At 37.9% G+C, this 11,147-nt stretch overlaps 1 protein-coding gene across 5 annotated transcripts in view; it reads left to right on the top strand.

Annotated features, from left to right (window-relative positions):
* The first annotated feature begins 2,382 nt into the window (after positions 1 to 2,382).
* LOC136864562 (mitochondrial E3 ubiquitin protein ligase 1) overlaps positions 2,383 to 11,147 on the top strand; it is a 56,220-nt gene continuing 47,455 nt past the window's right edge. For 4 of the 5 annotated variants that reach the window (XR_010859334.2, XM_067141706.2, XM_067141705.2 and 1 more), the window contains exon 1: positions 2,383 to 2,558. Coding sequence is in view for 3 of the 5 variants with exons in the window: in XM_067141706.2 (XP_066997807.1) it covers positions 2,454 to 2,558 (105 nt within the window). In the remaining 2 variants the exon portion in view is untranslated. Of the gene's footprint in view, positions 2,559 to 4,665; positions 4,769 to 11,147 lie in introns of all 5 variants that reach the window. The other variant, XM_067141704.2, reaches the window with a different exon arrangement.

Raw genomic sequence — 11,147 nt, 5'->3', positions numbered from 1 at the left:
CGTCAGCAATTTGATTCTGATTCTTCTTAAGTTCTTTAAATCCCGCGGCATTTTCATATGCTCCGAGGAACCTTCGTGCTTTTGGAAAGACCTAGTAGCACAGGACATATTTTCAAATCCTGTGTGATTCCAGACTCCCTGTTTCACTCCAACAATAAGACAAGGCCAACAAAAGTGTTTCTGCAAGTAATGGCTACCGCATAACCACGGATAACTACTATACCAAGATACTTGGAAAGTTCGTGTGTGCATCTTTCCGGAGGCAGTACCTGTTATTTTCTGATAAGTCAAATCTGGCTGGGGACGATTGACTGATAAAATTTCTCTTTTATCCTCCTCCTTCCATTTCGAAAATGGAGTTTCTCTTAAAATACAAACTAAATTCACGGAGGGTTCCATGTTAAAGCACGCTTTGGAGGGAACACTATTCTTTCACACTATAAGAAAAGATTTAAATACTATAATACTACATATTTATATCCCTAATGAATTTCAAACGCACTTCCTCTCGAAACATCCATACAACAATAATTATTCTACGCTTCACATAACAACTATGAAAACGCCAAGAGCTCACCGTGTGAGCTGTGCTACTAAATGCTCTTCAAATGCGCTTATGTTATTTACAGTTCACTCACAATTAATCCGCCACACGGCCACGATTCACATTATAACAACGGGCATTTATTTTCACTATGAAAGAATACTCCGTGCACCACACGTTCAAATTTATAAGAAGCTTCTTGTTACAGCTGGTGTAACAGTAGCCACAACTCTCGCAACAAAATATACTAGTAAATGTGTCTTTGTTTGATTGTGTTTTAGCGTGAGATTGAGATACTAATATTGGCAGCAATGCTGTAGGAGCCCGCATGTGTTCAACCTAAGCAGAGAGGGCGGGTTACGCGTTCGGTTGGATTCGGATAATATCGTCCCAGCTCGAGCCAAGCAGCCGAATATCCCAGAGACTCGCTGGGCTGCACCACGCAAAATACAACCGTATGCGTACTCATGACAGTCTTGAGCGTTGTCATGGCAACCGTTGTGTTACACGTCACAAGTCAGCCCGCACTGCTGTGAGCATTGAGAGGGCTGCACTCAGTCCGCAGCTCTCGTAAGTGAAGCGAACAGCGGTGCTTGCTTAACTATGAGCGCTACGCATGTTGAGTAATCACAACATATAGAGCGCACTCTTCGGTTTTTTCAACGAATATGTTTTAAACAGAAAATGTAGGGATACAGAAAATGATAGACAATTGTTTTAAGAAATGTTAGTGCAGCTGGGCTGTACCTGATGCACCTGAAAAGCCGCTACTGGTTTGCATATATATTCTTCCAGTGACAGAGATTTTTATAGTACTTCATAATCTTCTGACCTGCTCGACCCATGTTTTAACGGGCTTAAAATATAATACGCATTTTTATTGTATAGTGCAGCAGTTAACCTTCAATACCGATGTGTTGTTGTAGGTGTGATCTGTGGGTTTTGAAATGTCACAGAAGCGATTTGGATAAAGTGTACAAGAAAGAAGGGACGTTACGCTTGTATAAGAATTATAAGATCTGTTCAGATCATTTCCAGGCCAGCGACTTTAAAAATCCTCGACTATACAGCCAAGGGTATGTTACATTTTTACTCTAATTGTACGTAAATATTCCTCAAAGCATCACTATCGACAACATTTTCAAACTTTTCTTTCTTTTATCCCTCTTCTCAGATTAAAGCCGGGATTTTATAGATTTTCTTTCTGTTAGTAGGCTTCATGTTAAGAGGAAAATTGTCCAGCTATTCAATGTTAATTCATTGCATCATATGTGTAAGGAATGTGCCGATATTTGTATTGACAAATGTCTTAATGTGATGATACATTGTTTTTAAATGAGAAAAAAAGACAAATCCAACCGTAAGATTTCAGGCAGGTATGCTAAAGCTAAAAAAGTAATGCATAAATGAAAGATCAAGCCATTTCACACCTTCTTTATATGTCTAATTTCAGTCTTTGAATAATAACCTTTTAAATAATTCTTCATTCATTTATCTAGAATTGCTTTAGCAACTTCGAAGTTAATATCTCAATACCACTGTCTTTCTAGACGTAATTTATTTATCCATTTCCGTATATACATTTCCATTGATATTTGAATTTAGCGCGATTTGTTCAGGTCAAGTCACTAGGAGCGCCACCGTCGAATTGTCTCCCATTTTAGCAAGGCGAAATCCGTAAGTGTCGTGTATTGTCTCTACTGTATTTGCTGATACATACAGTGTTGCCAAGCGTACCTTCTGTGTTTAACTCCCTGGTGTCTAAATTCAATTCGGTAAATATATATAACTTTGTTGGCAGCACTTGATGCAGGATAACTCTTTTTTCGACCGTAAAAAGGGCTGGGTGATGTACCTAGGTTGGATACAATTTCAGATGTATTTTAGTTGAAGGGCATATCTGAATATCATGGATTATGTGGGCGAGATAGTAATTTTGGGTATTGATTCACTTTTTCTTGGTGCTGCTTTGAAACTCTATGTAAATAGCACTCGCGTTTTGAATGCTGTTAAGGTAAGAGCATTACTGAAATAATAATATCTTTGTTAGGTTAGGTTAATTATGTCATTGTCTTCTTACGTTAGTATACAGTAACACTTTTCATAATATCGCGAAAGATTACGGATAGGATTAGCTTCAACCCGCTTGTGATCGGTAGCCGAAATGTAACGTGTTTGGTCGCGCATGAGACTTTCTCTCACATATGACATTTTTCACAGTTTTGTGGGCGTAAGGCTGATATTTACTACTGAAATGAAACGCAAGTTCTACCTTATATATTTTAGATAAATGAAACGAAATGAGATGGTGTATGGCTTTTAGTGCCGGGAGTGTACCTGGACAATTTCGGCTCGCCAGATGCAGGTCTTTCGATTTGACGCTCGCAGGCGACGTGTGCATCATGATGAGGATGAAATGATGATGAAGACGACAGCCCCCGCGCCAGTGAAATTAACCAATTAAGGTTAAAATTCCCGACCCTGCCGGGAATCGAATCCGGCACACTTGTGATCAAAGGCCAGCACGTTAACAATTTAGCCATGGAGACGGACATATTTTAGATAAAAATGAAATGATTAGCTGTTTATTAAAGACACAAATTACTACTTAAATTAACATATACAATGTACATAAAAATAACTTCCCTCCTGAAGTTGTAAAAAATAAAATATCTCACGCATTATATCTAGTAATATTTACGTACAAAGCAAGGTTTCTGAACACAATAACATTTTCAAAAACAAGAAGTGCTCATAATACAAATACTAACGCATACAACAGGAGTAAGTTTCCTGCTACACTTCAACGTAACACCAACGTCATTACTTGCACGATGAGAGAAACTCTTACGCAGCTCACACGGACACAAAGGAACCTTTGTTCTGACTAGGGGAGGATGTGCTTACCCTTCAAATGTGAATCGCTCTACTCACGACAGTTATAAACTCAGCTAGGAGAGGGAACAGTCACCTCCCTTTCATCACTGTGAAGTAATATCACAATAAAAAGTAATGTGAGAGAAAATCTCATATAGCGACCACTCACAGGTTAATGAAACAGGCTGGATTAACCTGATTGGGATGGTTTTATTAATTTTCTTCTGTTCTTTAGTCTCGAACGAGAAACCAAAACATTGCAGAGAAGTCTCAATTAGTCAGCTGTAATCTGTTCTTTAAAAGTGTATATCTATATCTCATAAACAACAGTTTACAGACGTAAAAATTGGTATTTGGAATCTCATTTAAAAATAAAGAAACACGTAGGCCTATTTTTGTATTTTTGGTAAATCCAATTAATGAGGGGGGGTGGGTGAACAGGAATGACAAAAGGGGTGAATTTAAAAAAGGAATAAATCTACAGTATAGAAAAAAAAAAAAAATAACACATTACAGATGTGACAATTGATATAGGAAATCTCCTGTAAAAGTAAAGAAACACAGATCATTTGTTTTCGGAAAATCCACTTAAGGGGAACTGAGAAAGGGGGTGAATTTAAAAAAATGAGAATATCCACAGTATGATATAGATGTTGATTCCCATAGGAACCCTGAAATATTTGTCCCGAATGAGTAAATTTATAATACCAATATAAATGGTATGTTATTGGTCATTATAAATTTTCCAGGTAACTCATTCCTGTTTGCCAGCTTTTTTCCCCAGTGTGCTAAGTTGGGCTCATCATTTAGTAAATAGCACACCCACCAAGACGTATGGCTAGTGCATACCGTGGAGGACAAATATTTCAGCATACTTTTTCTTATTTTTGGAAAATCCAATTTATTTGGGGGGGGGGGGGGGGTGTGAACAGGAGTGACAAAAGGGGTGAATTTAAAAAAGGACTAAATCTACAGTATGGTTCCAAGTAGCCTACACAGTGGTATGCACTAGCCATGTGTCTTGGTGGGTGTGCTATTTACCAACTGATGATCCCAACTCAGCACACCGGGGCAAAACGCTGGCAACCAGGAATGAGTTAGCTGGAAAATATATAATGTCCAATAACGGACCATTTATATTGGTATTATCTACAGTATATCTCAAAAACTTTACATGTTACAGCCATGAAAATTCATATTTTTAATCTTTTAAAGTAAAGAAACATGTACTTTTATGTTTTCAGAAAAACGCTGAAGAGGGGGATAAAAAGGACTGAGAAGGGAGTTGATTATTTTTACTGTATACCGATATCTCAAGAACTGAAGATGTTACAGACGTGAAAATTGGTATTTGGAGTGTTCTTTAAAAATAAGGAAATACGTATTTTTTTATTTTTGGAAAATTCACATTACGGGGTGGGGGCTGTAAGAATTGAAGCATTCTTTTTATGAGGATACTTATATCTCAAAAACTAAATATGTTGCAGACGTGAAAATTGGTATTTGGAATCTCCTTTAAAAATAAAGGAGCACACATTTGTTTGTGGGAAATCAAATTAACAAGGTCCTCCCACCTGGTGAAAAGGAGTTGAATTATTTTTTATAAGGATACTTATCTCTCAAAAACTGATGATGTTACAGCCGTAAAAGTTTGTATTTTACATCTCCTTAAAAAATAAAGAAACATATTTTTTTTTGGAAGATCCACTAAAAGGACTGAAAGAATTGAAAAAAATGGTGAATTTTTAAAACTTTAAAGGCAACATAAAAATACAGGACCACCATGTTGAAGTAGTACACCTGTTCAGATATTTAGGAAGCGTAATGACTAGTAATAATAGAGCTGAGTAGAAATAACAGAGTAACCAAAGGCTCTATTTTTTACAGTATCGTTAGACACCTACTGTGGAATGAGAAGGTATACCTATAGTATATGTCAAAAACTTAACATACCGGGCGAGTTGGCCGTGCGTGTAGAGGTGCACAGCTGTGAGGTTGCATCCGGGAGATCGTGGGTTCGAGCCCCACTGTTGGCAGCCGTGAAGATGGTTTTCCGTGGTTTCCCATTTTTACACTAGGCAAATGCTGGGGCTGTACCTTAAGGCCACGACCGCTTCCTTCCAATTCCTAGGCCTTTCCTATCCCATCGTCGCCATAAGACCTATCTGTGTCGGTGCGACATAAAGCAACTAGCAAAAAAAAAATTAACATGTTACAGGCATGACACTAGGTATATGGAAAGTCCTTTAAAAATACAGGAACATGTACTTTTTGTTTTCAGAAAAGGCACTTTACAGTGGTGAAAATAAGTGAAAAAATAATTGAATTATTTTTATTGTGGGGGTGAGGGAAGAAATGATAAAGGGGTTGAATTCTTTTTATGGGGATACTCATATCTCAGAATATGTTTCTTTCCAAGGCTCATTTTTGTTTTGAAAGCAACTGTATTGACTTGCTAGGCCTAATGTACTAGAGGATTTTACTTTCAGGGTGGTCTCTCTTAGCCTTTGGTAGTCCCCTGCCTCACTGCACTGCAGTAGCTGATGAATTTGTGTTATTTCCCACACAAAGGTCTCATCTTATCCAACCCTCTAAGGGAAAACTCCTCTGCTCGCAGCTATTGGTTCGACCTTAGTTTGCTTGGTTTGGTATTGGCCACCAGACCCTCGGAACTCCTCTGCTCGCAGCTATTGGTTTTCCCTTAGTTTGCCTGGTTTGGTATCGGCCACCAGACCCTCGGCCAGACAGTCACCGGTAGTACCATCCACTGTCGCATACAGTAGCAGAATATATTCTGACCTGACCTTGAATGGTTCAATACAACCAAAGGAGTACAGCAGGGAAGTGCCTTATCACGTCTTCTATTCATGACAGTTATGGACACCATTTAAAAGGAACTAAAAGAAAAAGGTAAAAAAGATCTTCATGCTCTGGTGTTTGCAGGCGATGTGGCAATATGGGATGAAGCAGAGGAGGGAGTGCAAAATAATCTGAATGCATGCTGTAAGAAGTTTGATGATTGTGGAATGAAATTGAACCCAACAGAAACAGCAGCATTGAAAATCAGCAGACATAATACAGAATGCAACATAAAAATACAGGACCACCAAGTTGAAGTAGTACACCAATTCAGATATTTAGGAAGCTTAATGGCTAGTAATAATAGAGCTGAGATAGAAATAACAGAGTAACCAAAGGCTCTAACTTTTACAGTACAATTAGACACCTACCATGGGATGAAAAGGTCCCACAAAGAACAAAAATGATCCCGTACAAGTTATATTTCATCGCCATCCTTACATATTCTCTGGAAACCTGTACATTTAACATCAAACGATTGTAGTAGGACTCAAGCCTGTGAAATGAAATTTTTTAGAACTGCCCTCCAAAAGACATAAATTGATCACATGAAAAATGATGAGATCAGATCTAATCTAGGTCTAAATGAATCGATGGTCTAGGTCATCTAGACTTAAATGGTTTGGGCATGTTAAACGAATGAATAGCACAGGGTTACCATGTGTTTATTTGGAAAAGAGAATAACAGGTAGAAGAGACCAGCTGGAAGACCAAGAAGAAGATGGAGGGACCAACTGAGGGAAGACGTGGAGAGAAAAGGATGGAATTGGGAATCTGTCATGGACAACAAAATCTTTTTGAATAGGCAACTTTGGAAGACGCTCGCTTTCAAACACCCCACTGGCTCGCTGGAAGGGCAAATCGATGATGATGATGTTACAGATGTGGAAATAGGTATTTGGGATCTCGTTTAAAAATAAACTTTTCTTTTTTTTTCGACTTGAGAGAAGACTGTTTTTCACATGTACAGTTCTATGTCGCATGGCCATCTTAGCCCCAAAAGGCTATAAAACAAATGTGGTTTAGAAAGAGTTTCTGGGGTGAATGTAACTCAATTTTTTGGCAACTTTTTTTTTTATACTTTAGGGATATGTAGATAATATCTTAGCAACAGTTACTTTTATCAAATTACGAAATCCTCGCAAGTGACCACGATAACTGGTAGTATATGTAAAATAACCTGTCGTGACTGACTGACTCATTATCGACGAGCCAAAACTACTGGACATAAAAGAAATGAAATTTTGAGGATACATTTATATTACAATGTAGGTGTTCACTAAGGGAGGATTTTTGGACATTCTGTCACTAAGGGGGAGAAAAGGGGGATGAATTTTTAAAATGAGTGTATCTGTATCTCAGAAACTTAACAGTTTAAAGACATGAAAATTGGTATTTGGAATCTCTTTTAAAAGTAAGGAAACGCATATTGTTTTCGGAAAATCCTTTCACACAAACAAAAAAATATGTTTCTTTATTTTTAAGGGAGACACCAAATACAAATTTTCACGTCTGTATCATCTTAAGTTTTTGAGATATAAACATCCTCACAAAAAACATTCAACCCCTTCTTCATTCCATTTATAATCCCCATAAGTGATTTTTTTGAAAACAGAAAATATGTGTTTCTTTAGTTTTAAAGGAGATTCCAAATACCAATTTTCATGTCTATAGTATCTTCAGTTTTGGAGATACCAGTATCCTCATAATAAAAATGCAATCCCCTTTTTCAGTCATTTTTACCCCTACCCTGAAGTGTTTCTTCCAAAAACAAAAACATAGGCTTTTCTTAAAAAACAGATTAAAAATACCAAATTTCACGTTTGTAATATGTTAAGTTTTCGAGATATACTGTAGACATGCTAATTTTAAAAATTCACCCCCTTTAACACTTCCCCTTAAGTGGATTTTCAGAAAACAAATTATGCACATTCTTTTACTTTCAGAGGAGATTCTAAATACAAATTTTCACGTCTGTAACATGTTATGTTTTTGAAATATATTGCAGATATACTCATTTTAAAAGGAATGCATGATTTAAGACCTCAATATCATTTTTTTATTTCTTTCTCCTTATGCTGTAAAGCAGACCAATAATTCATTCTAACCTCTTATGCCTCACAAATTCACTGCCAATCTTTTAATGAAATGAATGCCTTCCAAGCTTACAACATGACAAAGTGTCGATAAAGCAAACATCATGAAACCACAACGTGTCACTGGTCCAGTACATGGCAACATTTATCTCCTCTAGATCAAGAATAGTGGGCCCCATAATATCAGCTTGGATTTTGTGTTAAAGAAAATGTAGTAAAAGTGGGTGGGTGTGCTGGTCCCCAGGATTCAAGCAAGGCATATCTGTTAAGATGTTAAAACCTTTGGCTGTGAGTCAGCCTCGCGGTGTAGGGTTAGCATACCTGCCTTGTAAACGGAGGCCCCAGGTTTGATTCCTGGCCTGGTAGTAGATTTCTGCCTCAATCTGAGGGTTGGTTCGAGTTCCACTCAGCCTACGTGTTTACAGCGTAGGAGCTATCTGACAGTGAAATAGCGACCCTGAACTAGAAAGCCAAGAATAATGGCAGAGAGGGACAACCTCATGACACCTTGTAATCTGTAGACCTTCAGGCTGAACAGCAGTCGTTAGTTAAGCCATGGCCCTTCGGGACTATTATGCTTGCTTTTTTTTTTTTTTTGCTGTGGTCATATGGACCAGTTTGAAAACCCTCATACTAGCAGGAATACTTAAAGAGCTTTAGTGCCAAGATGCAAATTCACTACCATTCTTTTAGTGAAATGAATGCCTGCCGAACTTCTATCATGACACACTGTTGGTAAAGACTCGTGACCATTCCTTGAAACTCAGGTGCGTGTGTCATATTCTTTTTTGGTAGTTACGGAATGCTTTGTTGCTGGTGGACATGTTAGTCTAGTCAGTCTCGGTATTAGTGTTTTGTCCTGTTCCTGAGATAGTACATTCAGTCCTGGCTGAGATTGATGATGTGAGGATATTTAAAGATGAAAACTCTGTGTCATTGGCTTCCGACAAGTTAAATAATTTACGCAGGATAAAAATCTAATGGCTTGACATCTCAGCATTTCCATTGGCTGAGACACAATCAGGTATGACGTCATTCCCAGCAATAAAGTCAAATGCATTCCATTACCAACCCGCGCACAATAAATAAAAGTAATGCTTTTGTCACTAGCCGGACCTAACCAATCCAGACCAGTGGCTTTTGTCACTAGCCGGACCTAACCAATTCAAACCATTGGTTTTGTCACTAACTCGAATGATAAATTAAAGTTCAAGAGTTGGCAGCCTTGTGCACCGCAGAATTACGTCGACCGCAAGAAGTCCACGAGAAAAAACAAAGGACAGTGCAGTTGCACCTAGATGTCTCCACTAAAAAAGTGGCCACTAACTGAACTTATGCCATGCTGTTATTGCATAAGTCGTTTTCAAAATACTTGAACCCTCAGCTATCTGACAAGCTACATTTTAATTCCATCCGCAGCTCATGGAGGTCAGGGGACGACAGAAATGAATGGCATGCACTATGCTGTTGTGGCAAGGAACAAAAGCAACACCCCATGAATAGGGCGAATAGGAGAAAATGTTGCACACACGTTTGATGTTATGCAAGGAAGGAGGACATGAATCTAGTTTATGAAATTGTAATGATTCAGATGTGTTAGGTGATGAAAAAGAGATGCGTATATGTATAAGGAAAAAGGGTTTAGAAACTCCAGTAATGGAAGAGAATCATCATAAAACATGAGAGAAACAGAGGCATAGGTTACTTTTCCCCTCTCAGTTGGCAAGGAAGTAAAGAACTGGGTTACATGAAAACTGAGGAAAAATCCTCCAGCAAAAAGAAAGATCAAAAGAGAAAGGTAATTTATGGTGTTTTCTCTTCTGGCGAAAGTTACTATTAATCCAGGTATAAAAACACACACAAAAAGAAAAGAGCAGGTGTATGGTTGATGATGCACCAGTAGCTGACACTTTAATCTTTTTTTTTTTCTTTACATAATCCAGGGAAAATTTGCTAAACAAGTCACACATTATCTTTATTTACCATCAGATTGATCTCTTTGTGTCCAACAAGATGCATAAAAAAGAAAATATTCATGTAATCAATAATTATTCCTTAAAATTAATTTTTACAATGTGTGTTTTCATACCTGTAGTGGACACCTCATCTTTCCTTATCTCCTGAGGCTGACACTTTTTGCACCTATAGCTGACGCAGATTATACTGTATGACAGAGGTGCTCGCTCTAGGCATTCCGTCCCGCAGGCGCCCAGCTCTGTAAGTGGGCGGGCAGGCAGGTGATGAGCGCAGTGTATGCTATTCAACCATACAACCATAGTGACGTTGTAGCTACGTCATAGGCCATGAAGGTTGGATGAATTTCTCCCTGGTGTGATATCCGAGTTCGAAATGGAGGCAGAAAATAATAAAAGAAAGAGGGCAGAAATCCATGTCATTCTCAATTTACATTGTAAGAAATAAGTTACCTATGTTCATTGCAGTTTATGTATTTTGACTGGATACAATAAAGACTAGGCCTAAAACCTCAAATATTTTATAATGTACATAATACAATTTTCACTATTACATTATATGAGGTGCTTTAGAAACAGTTTCTAATATAATACGGAGTTAAGGTGAATAAGCTGTGGCTTGTGGTGGTTTGGGCTAAATTATCTGATAAACTCGCCAACAACCCAATCATGCTTACCGGGAATAAAATCAGTGAGGTTATTTATTTGAAGGCATACTGTACTGTACTGTAGTAGTAGTAGTAGTAGTAGTAGTAGTAGTAGTAGTAGTAGTTTAATCTTGGATAGTAAATATCTATG

Source organism: Anabrus simplex, chromosome 2 (genome assembly GCF_040414725.1).
Source record: "Anabrus simplex isolate iqAnaSimp1 chromosome 2, ASM4041472v1, whole genome shotgun sequence".
Classification (NCBI taxonomy): domain Eukaryota; kingdom Metazoa; phylum Arthropoda; class Insecta; order Orthoptera; family Tettigoniidae; genus Anabrus; species Anabrus simplex.
Note: the sequence above shows the minus strand (reverse complement) of the source record. Positions and strands in the feature narration are given on the sequence as shown.